The 21463-nt window shown below is 44.3% G+C and overlaps 1 protein-coding gene across 2 annotated transcripts in view; it reads left to right on the forward strand.

The window, feature by feature from the left end:
* LOC129821205 (aryl hydrocarbon receptor-like) overlaps nt 1-21463 on the forward strand; it is a 53659-nt gene that overhangs the window by 22961 nt on the left and 9235 nt on the right. For both annotated transcript variants that reach the window (XM_055878580.1, XM_055878581.1), the window contains exons 3-6: nt 15691-15791; nt 16476-16565; nt 20184-20304; nt 20495-20634. In XM_055878580.1, coding sequence (XP_055734555.1) covers nt 15691-15791; nt 16476-16565; nt 20184-20304; nt 20495-20634 — 452 coding nt within the window. The remainder of the gene's footprint in view (nt 1-15690; nt 15792-16475; nt 16566-20183; nt 20305-20494; nt 20635-21463) is intronic.

Here is a 21463-nt window from a genome sequence, read left to right on the forward strand (position 1 = left end):
TGGGGTATACAGAAGATAGACACATTTGGTTAAAGTCCATATTATGGCAAGGACAGGTCAAAAAAGCAAAGAGAAATGACAGTCCATCATTACTTTAAGACATGAAGGTCAGTCAATACGGAACATTTCAAGAATTTTGAAAGTTTCTTAAGGTGCAGTCGCAAAAACCATCAAGCGCTATGATGAAACTGGCTCTTATGAGGACCGCCACAGGAATGGAAGACCCAGAGTTACCTCTGCTGCAGAGGATAAGTTCATTAGAGTTACCAGCCTCAGAAATTGCAGCCCAAATAAATGCTTCAGAGTTCAAGTAACAGACACATCTCAACATCAACTGTTCAGAGGAGATTGTGTGAATCAGGCTTTCATGGTCGAATTTCTGCAAAGAAACCACTACTAAAGGACACCAATAAGAAGAAGAGACTTGCTTGGGCCAAGAAACACGAGCAATGGACAGTAGACCGGTGGAAATCTGTCCTTTTGTCTGGAGTTCAAATTGGAGATTTTTGGTTCCAACCGCCATGTCTTTGTGAGATGTGGTGTGGGTGAATGGATGATATCTGCATATGTATTTCCCACCGTAAAGCATGGAGGAGGAGGTGCTATGCTGTGGGGGTGCTTTGCTGGTGACACTGTCTGTGATATGTATAGATTCAAGGCACACTTAACCAGCATGGCTACCACAGCATTCTGCAGCAATAAGTCATCCCATCTGGTTTGGGCTTGGTGGGACTATCATTTGTTTTTCAACAGGACAATGACCCAACACACCTCCAGGCTGTGTAAGGGCTATTTCACCAAGAAGGAGAGTGATGAAGTGCTGCATCAGATGACCTGGCATCCACAATCCCCCGACCTGAACCAAATTGAGATGGTTTGAGATGAGTCGGACCGCAGAGTGAAGGAAAAGCAGCCAACAAGTGCTCAGTATATGTGGGAACTCCTTCAAGACTGTTGGAAAAATGTGTTCCAGGTGAAGCTGGTTGAGAGAATGCCAAGAGTGTGCAAAGCGGTCATCAAGGCAAATGGCTATTTGAAGAATCTCAAATATAAAATATATTTTGATTTGTTTAACACTTTTTTGGTTACTACATGATTCTGTATGTGTTATTTAATCGTTTTGATGTCTTCACTATTATTCTACAATGTAGAAAATAGTAAAAAGTAAAGAAAAACCCTTGAATGAGTAGGTGTTCTAAAACTATTGACCGGTAGTGTAGAACACTAGGGAAAGGATCCAGCCGTTTCCATCGTAAGTTTTCTGTTGAAAACATTGCACACAATTATATAATACACCAAAAAATATATATATATATTTTCGCAGGAGCATTTTTCTTCATTCTCAGATTGAGCAAATGTGTTGATCCTCATGCCATTGGCAAATAGAAGCACAACAGATATAGAAGCACAAAAACAAGTCCACTGCATGGTTTCAGAGGGTCTTTGCCTGGGCAACAATCAGATAGTATCAGCCAGCTAGGTCTACTCTGTACTGCTCCCCCCAGTCAAAACAAACACTGGTAGAGCTCAAGTGGGGGCAGGTTTAGGACCTGATAAAGATCCTGTAAACGGTTTGGGAGAGAAATGGCAGAACAAAATATATTTGATGGATGTTAGTTCCATTTAAAGAGCCGTTTATGAAAGCTTGATGTGTGTCTTTGTTTTTCCTTTTCAAATTCCTTTTTAAATGGCTGATATGGCCCAAACTGATTTGAAAACGACATATTGTACGTGTGTCTTGGCTTTGTATCGAGACTTTATGAGGTAACGCTAGATATTTTGGAACAGTCGTAGGACATTCTCCTGGCGGCACATTGTGTGTCATTGTAAAAAAGCAAATAATGGAGCGTCTTTTCAAGTTAATTGAAAAAATCCTCAGTATGTCTGTTTGCCATTATAGCTGCTTTATTGATGTCAAATCGCTCGCTGTTCATTTCTATGTCTTAGGAATGTCCACAAAGCACCCAGATTGACACAAACCGACCAACCCAAGCAAGGTCAAAGTGTATCAAAACAACAGGAACACTCGTCAAAAACACAATCATTTGAGAATGGGGTAAAAACTTCTAAAAGCCTTCTACTTGGGAGAGGCAAGAGCATTTGTATTGGAGAAGTCTTGTTGTTTTTTTATTGAATCATGATTAACTGAACATCAGTCTATTTTCTTGAAGGACAAGCTGTTCTGGGTAAAACTCTCTTTAAACCCCAGTGTAATTCACCTGTCAACCCAATATCAACATCTCCAGGAAAGACCATTTTAATGAAGTGACAGGTTTTATTTTCATTGAACAATTGCCTGTTGGCTCTCACTCTATGGCTTGCCTTTCAGTATAGCGTGAGAATACAAACGACCACTGGGAAGTCGTTTTAATGATGTTTTCATTTCTACTAACCAAATTTTGTGTAAGGCTTATGATCTGGGTCCCACTGTCGACACGATGCTCCCATTTTCTGCCTTATTTTGGATCATAAGAACGTTAGGCGTTAGAACCTGCACACCATTCTGCTCAGGACACATGAATAAAGATTGGTCCTTCTAAATGCCAACCTTTTTGCAGCTGACAAAAAAATCTAATTTGATTCAAATATAGCCTGGGTAACTTATGTTATATACGGGCATAGATTATGATTTCTCATCTTATGTTGGAAGGTTGACCTGAAGTAGGAAGGTGGTGGTCAAATGTTTAGTAGATCCACTGCTGTTGTGCTCTCTCACCCTCTCATTGTCTGCCTTTGTGTTGTTGTTGGCTTCCTTCAGGCTGGCCTGCTACCATGGTTTATAGGCTGACATTTAACAACTCCCACAGAGGACCACTCTGTTTATTTAGAACTATAATCAACAGACGATGAACCATTTCAGAGCTTTATAGAGAATTCTCAGGCAATGATAAAAATGGAGGATGCATTAGTCTTTCTATGATTCATATCTCTCTCAAAGTATTGAAGAATTGTGAAATATCGACACCATTCCCCCCTTCCTCTAGAACAGCAAAGAATTCAGAAGAAAACAAAACATGTCTAATGCAAACAAGTATGACATAAACATCTAGAAGAAGCGGCCTGTTTTGGGAGAGTAGTTCTATTTTGTCTGATATGGCTGTCGGTGTGCCAAGGAGGTCATGCAACAACCTAACATGTCTCTCTTTGACTCTGTTCTCTTCTCTGAAAGGGCAGGTCACTGAAGGAATATAAACCACCATTACCACTCACACTCTATCAGACATAGCCTAATCCCCTCCGCTGTTACTCACTACCATCCCAACCAAACACTATCTGATCTGAGAGGCTAAATTTAGACGGGAGATATGGGCCAATTTCAACGTGTTCTTTTTTGTCTTCAAACTATTCCCGTAAGTTTCGGCACAATGAGCTCTTTCTCCCAGCTTTGATCAACTGCATACAAGGAGATAAGGATCAGTATGGCAGTGTGATATCGAGAGCACACCAGGCACAGAGTTAGTTTGGGTTGCCAGATCATATTCACTTTTGCCAAGGAGGAAGATTCCTATCCTAGATTGTGCCCCCCTGAGTGCCCCCATCATTTTTTAACACACAAGGAGAAGAACTCAAATTGTTCAATGCGTCTCTTATATTGAGTTCTCCAGTTCTCCATAAAGTAGTACTTCTAACATAAATAAAATAAAAGTTTATTTGTCACGTGCGCCGAATACAACAGGTATAGATAGACCTTACAGTGAAATGCTTACTTACAGGCTCTAACCAATAGTGCAAAAAAGGTATTAGGTGACAATAGGTAAGTAAATAAATAAAACAAGAGTAAAAAGACAGGCTACATACAGTAGCGAGGCTATAAAAGTAGCGAGGTCATAAAAGTAGCGAGGCTACATACAGACACTGGTTAGTCAGACTTATTGAGGTAGTATGTACATGTAGATATGGTTAAAGTGACTATGAATATATGATGAACAGAGAGTAGCAGTAGCGTAAAAGAGGGGTTGGGGGGGCACACAATGCAAATAGTCCTAGACTTGGCACTCCGGTACTGCTTGCCATGCGGTAGTAGAAAGAACAGTCTATGACTGGGGTGTCTGGGGTCTTTGACAATTTTTAGGGCCTTCCTCTGACACCGCCTGGTGTAGAGGTCCTGGATGGTAGGCAGCTTAGCCCCAGTGATGTACTGGGCCGTACGCACTACCCTCTGTAGTGCCTTGCGGTCAGAGGCCGAGCAATTGCCGTACCAGGCAGTGATGCAACCAGTCAGGATGCTCTCAATGTTGCAGCTGTAGAACCTTTTGAGGATCTCAGGACCCATGCCAAATCTTTTCAGTCTCCTGAGGGGGAATAGGCGTTGTCGTGCCCTCTTCACGACTGTCTTGGTGTGTTTGGACCATTCTAGTTTGTTGTTGATGTGGACACCAAGAAACTTGAAGCTCTCAACCTTCTCCACTACAGCCCCGTCGATGAGAATGGGGGCGTGCTCGGTCCTCCTTTTCCTGTAGTCCACAAACATCTCCTTAGTCTTGGTTACGTTGAGGGATAGGTTGTTATAGGTTGTTATCTGGCACCACCCGGCCAGGTCTCTGACCTCCTCCCTATAGGCTGTCTCATCGTTGTCGATGATCAGGCCTACCACTGTTGTGCCGTCTGCAAACTTAATGATGGTGTTGGAGTCGTGCCTTGCCATGCAGTCGTGAGTTATGAAAATTAACTGACAACAATTCTTCAGACGATGACCAATTCTAACTTGATAACCAATTCTAAATTTTGCCTTATAGCAAAGACATTTTATCAATCTCAAGTACCTCAACTACACCTCAAGTTTCAAGTTCTATTAGTCGTATGTGTGGGATACGCATGGTATACATCGTCTAAAGAAATGCTTACTTGTAGTTTCCTTCTTGACAATACAACAACAACAAGACATTTTTTTAAATGTAAAGTAAATGGCAGTAGAATAGTATAAACATATTGTAAGTATAATACAGGAAGGCACAATTTATAGAAAAATATATACACGTGTATTGGGGAAGGGGGGATGGGGTGCAAATGTATAAATTGAGCAGTATAATAAGAGTCTGGTAGCAGCAGTTGTGATGTGCTAAGGTGCGGCGAATCAGAGCAGGTGGTCAGTCCAGTTCAAGTGTTCAGCAGTCTGATGGCTTGCAGATAGAAACGGTCTCTGAGCCTGTTGGTCATCCTCCGATACCGTGTGCCCGACGGTAAGGGAGAGAACAGCTCATGGCACTGTACTATGACAAGAAAAGGCAGACGATGATGCCTTTCCCTCCAGTCATGGAAGTAACAGGAACATTAATCAAGTGAGTGACAGAGGGTTGGCCCTATAGGGCAGCTAGCTCACCCCATTGGCTCTCGCTGTGTCATTAGCCCCACCCCCACAGGCTTCATGCCCATAGCGGCATGTGCCCCCACAGATTTGTCCTGTTTAAAAAATATAGAAATGGGTTTCGTTTTTTCTCTGTAATACTACTAGCCACTTTGCAATTGTATGAAGTTGGCTTTAGCCAGCCCAGATAGGTTCCCAATATCCCAACCTCATAACTAGCTACCAAGAAGCCTTTTCAGGCTATCAATCAAGTTAATGTAGCTAGCTTGTCTAACTATTTTAGCTGGCATGCCTGCTGGCAAGGTTGGTAGACTTTAGAAAAGCAAGCAATAACTAAATGTATTGAATAAGACTTGCATTCCTTTCAATCTTTAATCAGAATTTAATGCAGAGAAGTATATTTTGTTTCTTTAAAAAAATAACCACCAATCAGGAGGATACAGACAACTCAAGAGGTACAGTAAGTATAGATATGCTGAAAAATAGACATATTTCTTTAGATAGAATTAAGCATAATGATTATGGCTCTAGATTGCAGGAAAAAGCCGTTTCAGGTGTTAAAAAGATGCAAAATTCTCCAGGCCCCCCTCCGGACCACCTACCAGCTGTCTTCACGTACTTTGTTCCCGCTCAGATGTTTGGGGTGCTTGATGTCCCTGCCTGCCACTTCCTTCACATCTGCGTGAGAACAGAGATCTGTGTACTGGATCTGCTGGAACTAAATGTTTTCAAATCAAGATAATATTCCCCTATGCATAGCTGGCATGCTTTCATTTCTCTCCCTCTCTTTCTGGCACTGTGCTTCTCCCAGCCCCTCTCTCTCTATGACAGCGTTGTGCAGTTTCATTTATACTCATTCATTCTCTTTCTTGCACAATCTGCCTTTTATAAACTCTCTGTCAGTCCCAGTCCCTTCAACTGCATTCCTTTCAGTCTTTCACTTTTTAGAGCTCGTACTCAGCCTCTCTTTCTGGCTAGCACAGTCTTTCTTTCATAAATCTACTGTCTTATCTCAGTGTCCAGATTTTGTATTACATTTTTTTATTTAACCTTTTCTTAACTAGGGAAGTCAGTGTCCAGATTTAAGTATGCATACAGTATATTCTTCAGGGACTACTAAGCACAACATTGCACATGATAAGTTATAGTGGGCCATCAAGTCACGTCTTTCATGTACTGTACATAACATACTGCAGGCAGATCTCTCCTAAATAGCCGAACCAGCTGTAATACCTCCCCCTCTTTTTTTATTTGAATGTCAGCTAATTATATACAGCTGAGAAGATATCAAGTTCTTGAAGGGCTATACCAGTTCCTCTTACTCTGAATGACAAGGAAATCTTGCCTGGAGTGAAGCTCATGTTCACGGTTATAGAATCCTATAATGGTGGTTGTAACAGACAGAGGAGGCCACAGTGGGCTGGTGGTTAAGGCCCTGTCAGAGCGGTGGCGGGTTTCATAGCCAGGCATCTTGAAAAACACTTTCATGGAAAATCCGCCATGGTTTAAAAGGGTCAAAATGTCCTTCTCTTCAGTCTAGCTAAACAGCACTGGGTGGATGAAGATATCAGAAATCGTTATCAAACATCTGCTGCAAGTTTAGTAACACTTGGAGGGCAGTAAGGGAGATTGATTTGTTTTCTATTCTACAGTAGGGTTGTGTGCCAAACCATTAGCTGCTGCCAAACCATTAACTTAATCATGTATGTGCTTACTGTTATTTAATGTGAATCACCTGGATTTATACATGATAGAGTATGATAACAGGGATCAACCAATGGCAGGGGCAGTGGATGAAGGTGGATGCTAGGTCAACACATGCTGTAATGACATGGACTCTAAATAGGCTTTTCACTAGACAGGCTTTTAGAACAATCAACAAATCATGTGTGCTTTCATATGGGTGGTGGCACATTGGTTGTATGTAGGCCCATTCAGGGCCCTTTGATAAAGCTGTGGATTTTATTAGCACATTGATGCAAATATGTATTTTATTTCATGGCTAATCTGTTTTCCTAAAAGACAATGCAGGTATTATGGGAAGGTATTTGCATACGTAGCTGACTGTGTGAAGGACAAGAGTGATAGCAGTACTCGGTGCATGTCTTTCACAGCATGAAAACAGTATGTCGTCTTTTACATCTATTTGTCATGACTTTGCTGAACTGAAAAATAAAATTACAGAGAAAACATTGTAGGGGTTGTGAGGATCTGGATGACCGCCAAACTCCTTTGCAGTGTTCGTGTGAGACCACACAAAATGGCGCTTGCAAAAACAGTCCAGGAGACTATCTGGCAGTGTTGGGTTTTGATTGTGTTAAACCTTGGGTCTGTGCCAAAAGACAGGTTTTCTCATTGAAAGCTGCAGGACTGATCTAGCAGCCTGCACAAACACACACACACACACACACACACACACACACACACACACACACACACACACACACACACACACACACACACACACACACACACACACACACACACACACACACACACACACACACACACACACACACATCCTCCGGCATGGGCCCCTAGGGCTTTTGTAAGCAATACCGACAAGAGCGTTTCCCTTATCTGAGCAGCTGCCGCAGGAAAATCCCAGGATGTGGCCTCTCCCCAGCCCATCCGTCCACTCTAGTCACGCATGAGGGGCCCCCTGAGCACACACCCCCCTGCCTGCCTCCTCTTGGAAAGTGCTCACACAGCACACAAACATACACACATACAGTACAACACACACGTAAGTGAATGCTAACATGCTCACATAAAGTCATGTCCATCTAGAAACAGACATTAACAAGGACACACACATAATGAACGCTGCTCAGGCTCAAGTCTCTGAACAATCTCCCAGGCAAATGAAGCTGTGCATCAAACGACCAAACAAATGAAAACAGACTAAATTTCAGACCTAATGACAAACACACTGCCTCTACCTACTGTGTAGCCCTGCCGCCTCTCTCACAAATAGACATGCATACTCTCCAAAACACACAGTGCAAGGCAGGCCAATCCAAGCCAGAATCTGGACGAGCCAACACATCCTTTTTATTTTTTTTGCCCTCCTCACTGTTTGCGTGAGTAAGTGAGCCCTCAGCAGCGCTCTGTGTGTTTTGAGTCTGCTTTTCTTTCCCAGTGCATTGTGTTCTTTCTTCTTATTTTTTCCATTGTTAACTTCTAGAGTTTATTGCACTGTTATGTGTGGCGGTGCATTGCGCAGTACTGTACGGTTACTGCTCTCCTGTGCTGCTCCTGAGTCCTGGCCCACCACTTGGCTGCCAGACTGGGGAGGTCAGTGGAGTTCCTGAGGCTGAGACGGAGAGGGCTGAGGGGGTCCCACGACCCAGCAGACCCAATCGGGCAAGGCTAGCTCACCAGTGAACCAGACACAGTGGTGTCAGGAGGGTCAGGGGGAAAGGGATGTACAGACATCCTCTGGTTGAGGAGCATCCCTGCCTGTCAGTCCTTCAGCCACAAATAATGAACATAATTGAACTGTATGTCCCAGACAGTCCCATGCATTTTGTCGTTTTTTTCTCTCTCTTTTTGTACCATTAAACCAGATTAAACTGGTTTTGTTATCTATTGAGTCAACTAAGAGAGTATAGAACAAGTCCAAAGACATCAGTAAATCTACTGATTACAGAAGAACACTGCAGGCCTAATGCTGGAAAAACCACATCAAAGAAAAACAAACAAGGTTTAATATGCTTCCCCCAATAGGAAACCGTCAGTGTAGTAAACCGTCACGTGCTCTTGTCCTATGGTAACTCCTATGCTCATTCAGTCAGACTGTACAGCACATGAACACACTGTACATTACTATAACACACATCACTCTTTCTCCCTCTCTCTACTCTCTCCCCATCTCTCTCTCTCTCTCTGAAGCTGTTTTGCAGGTCAGAACCTGCTCATCGACTGATGATGCATGCCACTCAGACACCAGGGGGAAACAAAAGCTCCATTCAGCTGTGGGGTTTTACTCTTTGAACTCATAGATTGGGTGGGCTCAGGTGGACTGAGCTGTGTGTGTGTAATGTGTGTGTGTGTGTGTGTGTGTGTGTGTGTGTGTGTGTGTGTGTGTGTGTGTGTGTATGAGTGTGCGTCATGTAGATTGGGCGTTTTTAGGAAAAATAAGGAAAGCTATTGAGATGGGTCAATTTTGCTAGCGTGTGTATATGTTGCCAAGTGAAGCCCCCTAGTGGGGGAAGGGGGTGGATGTTGAGATAAATGAGGTTGTGAACAATGAGTCCAGTTTCAGTGGTCTACCAACTTTCTGGGAGCTTTTCAACTTGCTGATGTGGCACTTCACTCACATTGGCAAAGGGGGCACAGGCCCGGCACAGCCAAAACAAACAGACAAGCTGAATGCCAGAAGGCGAGCTTGGCACACACTGTCTCTCGCTCTTTCGCTCCCTAGAAATGCTGTGCAGTAATAACAAAGTTACAGACTCCCTGCTGCTTCTCGCCCCGGGCGTTGTATGTGCCATTAACAACATAAGCAGTGGGATCTCAGCCTTCCTTTTATAACTGAGGCCGTGCCAAAAGTCGCTTTTTGTAATCCCTTGACTGGAAGTGGTTGTCTTAACAGGCTTTGTAGCGCTCTTGGGAATATCACACAGTGTTTCAGGTACAGACCAGTGGCGTCTTGTCACTCCCATTTCACAACATCCCCGGTCAATCAACCTCGTCGGTCCGTTGCTTAAATGAAGGGTGATCACAGATTTAAGAGGGGTGCACTCTGTATAGTACGGACAAGACCCTAGAATGTTTGTTGACGTGTACCCACAGATACACACTGCTAGAGTCTGTGAGACTCCTAAAATACTATGTGAGAGAGTTGTAGAGACAGCATAGAAAGTCTTAGACAGGTTTTAAAAAAGTGATCCGAGACATTTGTCTATAAAAGTTTGTGTTCTACGTAATAACAAAGACATTAACGTTTTATTTGTCACATATTTGACTTGGATTATACGATACCTCCCAATATCCACAGGTGGAGTAGCTTTTGATTTTCCTATTGCTAGAAGCGCTTCCAACATTTCACTACAGTGGAAAGCTTTTCTTTTCAGGCTTTTCCACTGCGGATGAAATGTCACTCTGCAGCCAGAACACTGATCATGTTAAGAAACCCTTAATGTATTTTTAAAACAAAACAAATGGTGTCATTTGGGCTGTTTAGTACTCTTTCTTCTGAAAGTCTTCCCAGGTAGGGAAAGCCAGGGAATCGTAATCCAGGAGCCTAAAAGCGATTTACCACACACAGTCAGTCACACACATCCACACGTATCAAACCATTCTCATTCTCACATAAACAAATCTGCATACTATAGTTTTTACACATATTTAACCCCTTGCAAAATATTGTATATAATGTGTTATTATTTGTCCTGTTTGGAAACTTCTTTGTTTTTACGACAGATGTGTTTCTTTAAATCATCTCTCAGAGGAATGCATGGTTTGACTGGTTGTCGCTCATGTTGTCTAAAGAAGAACCCTTTCACAGAGAGCGAGTATACACAACTATAATCATTACAAATGCTAGCTTCTATGTAAATATTTAGTTGTCATTAAAATGGGACAGTTATGAAAGTTATGAAAGCCATATCTGTTTGGCAATCTTAGGAATACTGTAACGATAATCCTCCTCCTCTTCAACCGAAAAGGAGGAGTATTGAGGGAACCAAGGCGCAGCGGATTGTGAAGACATAATGATTTATTAAAGACAAGACGAAAACACGAACTTCACTATAAACTAAAAAAATAACAAAACGAAAGTAGACAGTCCTGAACGACGAACTTACATACAACGTGAAGAACGAAATGAACAGACTACATGAAATAAACAAACCGTATACAGTCCCGTATGGTGCAAACATTGACACGGACACAGGAGACAACCACCCACAAACAAACACTGTGAACCGCCTACCTAAATATGACTCTCAATTAGAGGAACGCCAAACACCTGCCTCCAATTGAGAGCCATACCAGGCAACCCTAAACCAACATAGAAACAGACAACATAGAATGCCCACCCAAACTCACGTCCTGACCAACTAACACACAAAACTAAACAGAAAACAGGTCAGGAACGTGACAGTACCCCCCCCACAAGGTGCGAACTCCGGACGCACCAGCACAAAGTCTAGGGGAGGGTCTGGGTGGGCATCTAACCACGGTGGTGGCTCAGGCTCCGGGCGCGGTTCCCACCCCACCATAATCCATCCTAACTTCCTCCCACAAAGAATGTCCACCCTCTTTCTTCCCCCACACAATTCTCTTAATAATATATTAAATAAAGATAACACCAGGACAGAGAGATAAATCAAGATAGAGGGATAGATAAGACTATAGAGATAGATGAAGATAGAGAGGGAGATTAGGATAGAGGGGCAACTCCGGACTGAAAGGCAGCTCCGGACAGAGAGACAGCTCTGGACTGATGGGCAGTTCTGGGTATCCAGCCTTTTCAGGCTGAAGGGCAGCTCATGGCTGACTGACGACTCTCGATGCTCATGGCTGGCTGACGGCTCTCGACGCTCATGGCAGGCTGACGGCTCTCGACGCTCATGGCAGGCTGACGGCTCTCGACGCTCATGGCAGGCTGACGGCTCTCGACGCTCATGGCAGGCTGACGGCTCTCGACGCTCATGGCAGGCTGACGGCTCTCGACGCTCATGGCAGGCTGACGGCTCACGACGCTCATGGCAGGCTGACGGCTCTGGCTGCTCATGGCTCTCTGACGGCTCTGGCTGCTCATGGCTCACTGACGGCTCTGGCTGCACATGGCTCTTTGACGGCTCTGGCTGCTCATGGCGCTCTGACGGCTCTGGCTGCTCATGGCTCGCTGGCGGCTCTGGCAGATCCTGTCTGGTTGGCGGCTCTGGCAGATCCTGTCTGGTTGGCGGCTCTGGCAGATCCTGTCTGGTTGGCGGCTCTGGCAGATCCTGTCTGGTTGGCGGCTCTGGCAGATCCTGTCTGGCTGACGGCTCTAGCGGCTCCTGTCTGGCTGATGGCTCTAGCGGCTCCTGTCTGGCAGACGGGCGGCTTTGCAGGCTCATGGCAGACGGGCGGCTTTGCAGGCTCATGGCAGACGGGCGGCTTTGCAGGCTCCTGGCAGACGGATGGCTCAGATGGCGCTGGGGAGACGGATGGCTCAGATGGCGCTGGGGAGACGGATGGCTCAGATGGCGCTGGGGAGACGGATGGCTCAGATGGCGCTGGTGAGACGGATGGCTCTGGCCGGATATGGCGCACTGTAGACCTGGTGCGTGGTGCCGGAACTGGAGGCACCGTGCTAATGATAAGCACCTTCCTACTAGTGCGGGGAGCAGGGACAGGGCACACTGTATCCTCAAAGCCTACTCTACCCCTGATGCGTGGTACCGGCACTGGTGACGCCGGGCTGAGGACAAGCACATCAGGATTAGTAGGGGGAGAATATATAGTGTGTACAGGGCTCTGGAGACGCACTGGTAGCTTAGTGCGTGGGGCCGGAACTGGAGGCACCGGGCTAGATGCACGCACTACAGGGAGAGTGCGTGGAGGAGGAACAGGGCTCTGGAAATGCACTGGTAGCCTAGTGCGTAATGTAGGCACTGTAGGTACTAGGCTGGGGCGGGGAGGTGGCGCCGGAAATACCGGACCGTGCAGGCGTACTGGCTCTCTTGAGCATTGAGCCTGCCCAACCTTACCTGGTTGAATGCTCCCGGTCGCCCTGCCAGTGCGGCGAGGTGGAATAGCCCGCACTGGGCTATGCAGGCGAACCGGGGAAACCATGCGTAAGGCAGGTGCCATGTATGCCGGCCCGAGGAGACGCACTGGAGACCAGACGCGTTGAGCCGGCCTCATGACACCTGGCTCAATGCCCAATCTAGCCCTACCAGTGCGGGGAGGTGGAATAACCCGCACTGGGCTATGCACACGTACAGGAGACACCGTGCGCTCTACTGCGTAACACGGTGTCTGCCCGTACTCCCGCTCTCCACGGTTAGCCTGGGAAGTGGGCGCAGGTCTCCTACCTGCCCTTGGCCCACAACCCCTTAGCCCCCCCCCCCAAGAAATTTTTGGGAATTACTCACGGGCTTTTCGGGCTTCCGTGCAAGACGCGTCCCCTCATAACTTTGGTTCTTCACTCCAGTAGCCTCTGCTCTCCTCAGTGCCTCCACCTGTTCCCATGGGAGGCGATCCCTTCCAGCCAGGATCTCCTCCCATGTGTAGCAACCTTTACCGTCCAATACATCGTCCCAAGTCCATTCCTCCTTCTTGCGCTGTCCCTTACTCCGTTTAAACCGCTGCTTGGCTCTGGATTGGTGGGTGGTTCTGTAACGATAATCCTCCTCCTCTTCAACCGAAAAGGAGGAGTATTGAGGGAACCAAGGCGCAGCGGATTGTGAAGACATAATGATTTATTAAAGACAAGACGAAAACACGAACTTCACTATAAACTAAAAAAATAACAAAACGAAAGTAGACAGTCCTGAACGACGAACTTACATACAACGTGAAGAACGAAATGAACAGACTACATGAAATAAACAAACCGTATACAGTCCCGTATGGTGCAAACATTGACACGGACACAGGAGACAACCACCCACAAACAAACACTGTGAACCGCCTACCTAAATATGACTCTCAATTAGAGGAACGCCAAACACCTGCCTCCAATTGAGAGCCATACCAGGCAACCCTAAACCAACATAGAAACAGACAACATAGAATGCCCACCCAAACTCACGTCCTGACCAACTAACACACAAAACTAAACAGAAAACAGGTCAGGAACGTGACAAATACCTTCTCTATATGTATTACTGGATGTCCTTGTTCATTTTAATTGCATATCATAGCAGTTGTTTGTATAGGGTTACATGTTTTCCCTGAAGCAAGTCCACATAACTGTGAAGCCCCAGAAATATGAGCAGTTGGTTGGTAGCACAGTCCCATTTATATCATGAAAAAAGGATTTTCGTGGAATTGGATTCATTCAAATTCTTTGATTTCAGTGAGGTATGCTTTGATCTGATATGATATGGAGTATTGAACCTATCAGGTTGGCCTTTCTTTGAAATGGGATGGTATGCCTATAATGTCCACAAGCAAGCTGCAATAAAACCATTTGCTTTTTTGTCTTGCAACAATATTACACGGTTCATAAAGCCTATTATGAAATGTGCATAATTAATATTGCAAGGAAAGGCATCATCCTTAAACCTGGTGCCCATCTGTTTTTCACTCCAGTGAAAACATGGCAGGTTGACTTGTTCAACAAAAAAGTCTGGATATTTTTTACAAGGAGTTACAGACTAAACATGGATAGCCCATGTTGCTGGTACTTCGACAGATGTGTGCAAACTGGCATCCAACAATATGTCGTACAGAGGAAAATAGAAACATTTGAGGTTCAGTCCTGATCATGATTGATGGAATTTCCTCGCAGCACCATGATTTTCATTTAGGCGATGGCAGGGCTTCAAACCCATTGAGCGAGAGCTGAACCATCTCTCATGACGTAATCGTACACATGCCAGTTGTTTTCACTCAGCGTCACCTAATCCCACTCTGTTTGGCTGTGGTACAGGGACAGGGATGAGAAGAAGAACTACCCTGCAAGGAGAGAAAATAAATCATAGAAACTGATTATTGTGTCCGGTAGAATCACATAAGCATTGTGTCTTAGAGACAAACTCTGTGTTTCTGTCAAAGAAAGAAGGAGAGGAAGAGGACAGGGGAGAGACAGGGGGTGTGGTGGATTAATGGGTAATGACAGAGGACAGTCAGTAAAGGACAGATAAAGCCATAAGAGAGAGTGACCTTAAAGAGAGGGATTGGCAGATGAGTGAAGAAGGTGTGAAAGTGGGAAGGAAGCCAGTAGAGCAGGTGAGAGGAGTGGAGAGAGGGAGTTGGGGCAGTAAGAGGGAAATAAAGAGAGAGCGGAAAGGGGGAATTGAGGATACAGTAGTGGGTGGGAGGGAGGGAGGGAGGGAGGGAGGGAGGGGGGGAGGGAGGAGAGAATGAGTGGCAGCCAGAGTGGAAACAGGTGGGAGAGAGAGATGGGCAGGGATGTGAAGGAGGAGTGGTGAGAGAGGGAGTTGGTATGTTTTACTGAGCGCCAACATATGAGCCCTACTGGAGAACTTGGCTGAGGGAACAAAAATGAAGAAAAAATGAAAGTGCCAAAAGTCCAAACCCCAGACTCCCAGAAACCCCAGACTCCCCAGAAACCCCAGACTCCCCAGAAACCCCAGACTCCCCAGAAACCCCAGACTCCCGTGCGTATTGCTTTCAGGATAGCGTGCTGATGTGAGCTTGTTTTTTCTCCCCTCTACCGCCCTCCTCTCCCCCTATCCCTCTCCTCCCCTCTCTGTCTGCAGCGACCATGAAGAAAAACAGTGTCCTGTTTCCCAGTGAGAATGGCCTGAACATTAATGGGATGGAAGCCACAAACTTCTCCAAGGGGGACCTACTACTCCAGGTACAATACAGTACAGTACAGACCACTGACTTCACAGGACCAATGCACACAGACAGACGGGCAGACGGACGGACGGACGGACGGACGCGAAGTTCAAGAGCCAGACATTGTTTATTTGTTTGTTAATTCAGTTATAATTCAGTTATAATCCAGGACCACCCATTTAGCACGAAGTTCTGATAGGTGAAATAGGTTGTCCTGGTGCTTTATGCCAAGGCCTGGTAACGGTTTACTACACTAAACAAAGTGAACACTCTCTAGTTCTATAGCACACTGTTTACTCACGCTCACATGTCAGGTACACTTTCACACCGAGCGATGAATGGCATGTTTGGGTTTCTTCTCTCACAATGGAGGCTGTTATGATAAAAAGTCAATGCTGAGGGATCTGTGAAGGCAGAGCATCAGAGTCAGTTGTCGGCAAACTGATAGCAAGTAAACAGGTTGCCAGATTATAATACCCCCAGATAAACAAAATGTCCTCTTCAATGAAACGCTCTAATTGATGTATTTGTGGATGTAGCTCGACTACAGTGAAAGTGAGAGGATTATCAGTATGTATGTGCGTGCGTGCTTGTGTGCATGTTTGTTTGTGTATGCGTGGGCGCTCCGTGTTTGTGTATGTGTGAGTGTGTATATAAGTGAGTATGTTACTGTTTTAACACTGTATTTTTATTCTTGCAGGCTCTGAATGGCTTTGTGCTGGTGGTCACAGCTGAAGGACATGTGTTCTATGCCTCTCCTACTATCCAAGACTACCTGGGCTTCCATCAGGTAACAACTCCAACATCTGTAGCATAACACAACTGCAACATCACATATGTAAACCTTGCTCCTCATCACTGCATAACCTCACCATTTTCTGTCTTTGTAAAAAATAATGGTCGGTTGTCGTGAAGATTGATTGAAATACAAAGGCAAGACATTTGAATGAAGGAAACAGATTACATTTAGGAATTAGGGGGATAAAGTGGGCTTTTGTTGAAGCTCTGCTCTGGATAGTTGAATCCCTTTGAGAATTAATCTTCTAAGAGCCAGAGAACCAAAGGCAACATTTGTTGTTAATCAATGTGAGCAAGGCAATGCACCATCTTTGCTGGAGAGCTACGGCCCACTGCATAACTTGGTAACAATCCAGATTTCCATTTATCATCAAGGAAAGCGAATGTGCAACTCAACCACCTGTTAACTAACCAAAATAGGCAGGTGTTGAAGGAAGCGTCTTGTAGCAAATTTGCAGTTGCGCTTTGTCTTTCTCCTGGAAATGATAGTTTGAGAATTCCCTATATAACCATGATCATGACATTCTTTTCTACAGACGAAGAGAAATCCCATTGTTGTGGATGTACTAGTCTACATCTACTCCATACTGAGCTATATGATCTATTGTAGCACATGTGCTTTGTGTTAGCCATGCCTTCTGTCATTATTGCTACTGCATCTATACTGTTCCGCGAAGCCCACAAGAAAGTGACGTATAGCTGGGGTAATTCTTTGATCCTTTGTCAATGCTGCCGCATCCATATAGTAAGATTACAGACTTACAACTCAGTACTGAGGCATACATTTTCAAACATATGTGGCGAACCCTATGGCCTATGTTATGGTAACTTGCAACTGAGCTGAACTGTACACACAGTAGAGACAGGACAGGGATGTCTTTCAAACAAAAAGAGATCAAAGATGACGCTTTCTTATAAACCACAGTTATGACAGCTTGACTGCATCCTGTTGTGCGCTGAAAATAGTTTGCTTGAATAGTCATACTAGCTTGACAGTTATTGACCTCCTCATCCAATATAGCTATGCGTTATTCCCTCTTTCGTTACAGTTCTATAGTATAAAGTCTATTCAGTGTTGACAGGTAACTATGATGCCCCACGGAGAGGGATGCCAGTCTTAATACAATCCGTTGGAGTTTAGCACAACAAACACACGCACAGAGCTTCTTACTTCTGCCACAAATTAGAAGACAAACAGTCTTTATAGTAGTTGGATTATATTTAGAGTTACAGTTCGCACGAAGCCTTTCGCGTTGGTTTTCAGTAGAAATGCATTGTTTCATAAAATTTGAACAAGGGAAAATACAGGTCACTCTCAAAATCAAGGAAGTACTTGACTATTGAGAGATACAAAGTATATTGAAAGCAGATGCTTCCACACAGGTGAGTTAATTAAGCAGTTAAAACATACCATCATGTTTAGGCTCACGTATAGAAATGCCCAGTTGCCCATTATTTTGGCTACCATGGCTAGAAGAAGAGATCTCAGTGAGTTTGAAAAAGGGGTTTCAAAGGAGCATAGGGAGCTTAAAGGATGTGTGTGTGTGTGTGTGTGTGTGTGTGTGTGTGTGTGTGTGTGTGTGTGTGTGTGTGTGTGTGTGTGTGTGTGTGTGTGTGTGTGTGTGTGTGTGTGTGTGTGTGTGTGTGTGTGTGTGTGTGTGTGTGTGTGTGTGTCGATCACCAGATCTCAAACCAATTGAACAATTATGGGAGATTCTGGGACGGCACCTGAGACCACGTTTTCTACCACCATAAATAAAACAAATTAGGGAATTTCTTGTAAAAGAATGATGTTGCATACCTCCAATAGAGTTCCAGACACTTGTAGAATCTATGCCAGGGCCGATTAAACCCGTTCTGTCGGCTCGTGGTGGCCCAACGCCGTATTAAGACACTTTATGTTGGTGTTTCCTTTATTTTGACAATTACCTGTAGATCAGTGCCATCTGACAATGTGATGTTACTCTGTTGGTTCCAAGAGTCCACTATGGCTTTGACCACAAACCACATTGTTCCTCTTGTTCTGAAGAGAGCGCCAGAATTCTAAATTATAAGTGAATCCGATGAAACCAGAAACAAACAGTGTCCAGGACCCACTTTTAGTCTTGTGGCTGCAGGGTTTGTTTGCTTAATAACAGACATAAGCTGAGCTCCATTACATTGCCGTTATAGTTTCTCAGTGGTGGGCAGCACAGTTGCATTTCCTATTTTAGGTCCTTCTAAATGCTCCAATTAGTTGTCCATTCCAGTGGAGGCCAGACTACTTGTAAAGTACACATGTCATTAAGTAACCCTGATATCAATCAAGTTTATTTTATATAGCCCTTCGTACATCAGCTAATATCTCAAAGTGCTGTACAGAAACCCAGCCTAAAACCCCAAACAGCTAGTAATGCAGGTGTAGAAGCACGGTGGCTAGGAAAAACTCCCTAGAAAGGCCAAAACCTAGGAAGAAACCTAGAGAGGAACCAGGCTATGAGGGGTGGCCAGTCCTCTTCTGGCTGTGCCGGGTGGAGATTATAACAGAACTATGCCAAGATGTTCAAAAATGTTCATAAGTGACAAGCATGGTCAAATAATCATCATGAATAATTTTCAGTTGGCTTTTCATAGCCGATCATTAAGAGTTGAAAAACAACAGGTCTGGGACCTGTATATGGCCTGTAGACACCATTATTATTGTGTGTCTACCATAATAATCGAGGCTACAGCCATAGTCATGAACTACACTTAAAGGAAAACCCTCCAAAAAACGATATTTTGGTATTTGTTTCATTAGTCCATTGTTGATATAGTCCCAAAATGTTTTGCATGTCAGCAATCAAGTTTTCAAGATATATAACCTTCAAAATACATAAATAAAGCCGTAATGAAGCATCATACCGGCTGTAATTCTGTATTTTGAAAGTTTTACACTGAGTATACAAAACATTAGGAACACCTTCCTAATATTGAGTTGCACCCCATTAAGCCCTCAGAACAGCCTCAATTCTTCTGTACAAGGTGTCCAAAGCATTCCACAGGGATGCTGGCCCATGTTGACTACAATGCTTCCTACAGTTGTGTCAAGTTGCCTGGATGTTCTTTGGGTGGTGGACCATTCTTGATACACACAGGAAACTGTTGAGCATGAAAAACCCAGCAGCGTGGCAGTTCTTGACACACTCACACCGGTATGCCTGGCACCTACTACCATACCATGTTTTAAGGCACTTAAGTATTTTGTCTTGCCCATTCCCCATCTGAATGGCACACGTACACAATCCATTTCTCAATTGTTTTAAGGCTTAAAAATCCTTCTTTAACCCGTCTCCTCCTCTTCATCTACACGGATTGAAGTGGATATAACAGGTGACATCAACAAGGGATCATAGCTTTCACCTGGATTCACCTGGTCAGTCTATGTCAAGGAAACAGCAGGTGTTCCTAATGTTTTATACAATCGGTATATAAATTGAAAACTTGATTGCTGACATGCAAAACATTTTGGGACTATATCAACAATGGACTAATTAAACAAATACCAAAAGATAGTTTTGGGGTGGAATTGTCTTTTAACTTTGATAGAGTACAATCATTGAGTTTGCCCTCTCTCTTTGTCTGTCTGTAGTCAGATGTGGTCCACCAGAGTGTGTTTGAGCTGATCCACACAGACGACAGAGCAATGTTCAGACGACAGCTTCACTTTGCCCTCAACCCCAAGCCCTTTGACCCAGAGCAGGGAGGAGACGGTGAGTGATCTGGAGGGAATGGTTTGTGGACAGTTTGGGTAGTTTTTTCAGTGAATTTTTGTGTAAGTCATCGATTGATGTCAATGGGAGCCTGTTCAAGCTAGGTGTGTATATTTCAAGTTAAGTTTTGCCCAATGTTTTTTATAATAAGCTCTCATTATACGATCTTTCACCCTGTTTTTATGTTCAGGCATGGCAAGCAGCAGTGACATCACCAGGAACATTGTGACCTATAACCCTGAGCAGCTCCCCCCAGAGAACTCCTCCTTCCTGGAGAGGAACTTTGTGTGTCGCTTCCGCTGCCTCCTGGACAACTCTTCTGGCTTCCTGGTGAGTCACTCATCTATAGGGCTGTAGAGAAAACATCCACTTTGTATTGTCACCAGAAAGCACTTCATACACTTTATTGTGTCATAAGAACTAGGGGTGCAAAGCTACCGATAATTTACCAAAGTTAGTAGAATCTTCAGTAATTCTGGTAATTAACAGAAACTCTATGGCAATCTATTGTAACTTTGGTAATTTATACTTGAATAACTTTGAATAACTTTGGGCGGCAGGTAGCCTAGTGGTTAGAGCGTCGGACTAGTAACCGAAATGTTGCTAGATCGAATTCCCGAGCTGACAGGGTAAAGATCTGTCGTTCTGCCCCTGAACAAGGCAGTTAACCCACTGTTCCTAGGCCCTCATTGAAAATAAGAATTTGTTGTTAACTTACTTGCCTGGTTAAATAAAGGTAAAAAAATATGCAGATCTCCATAAAGTAGTACTTCTAACATAAATAAAATCAAAGTTTATTTGTCACGTGTGCTGAATACAACAGGTGTAGACCTTACAGTAAAATGATTACTTACAGGCTCTAACAGATAGTGGAAAAAAAGGTATTAGATGAACAACAGATAAGGAAATAAATAAAACAACAGTAAAAAGACAGGCTATATACAGTAGCGAGGCTATATACAGTAGCGAGGCTACATACAGACACTGGTTAGTCAGGCTGATTGCGGTAGTATGTACATGTAGATATGGTTAAAGTGACTATGCATATATGATGAACAGAGAGTAGCAGTAGTGCAAAAGAGAGATGGGGGGGGGCACACAATGCAAATAGTCCGGGTAGCCATTTGATTAGATGTTCAGGAGTCTTAAAGCTTGGGGT

The sequence above is a fragment of the Salvelinus fontinalis genome, chromosome 23 (genome assembly GCF_029448725.1).
Source record: "Salvelinus fontinalis isolate EN_2023a chromosome 23, ASM2944872v1, whole genome shotgun sequence".
Lineage (NCBI taxonomy): Eukaryota > Metazoa > Chordata > Actinopteri > Salmoniformes > Salmonidae > Salvelinus > Salvelinus fontinalis.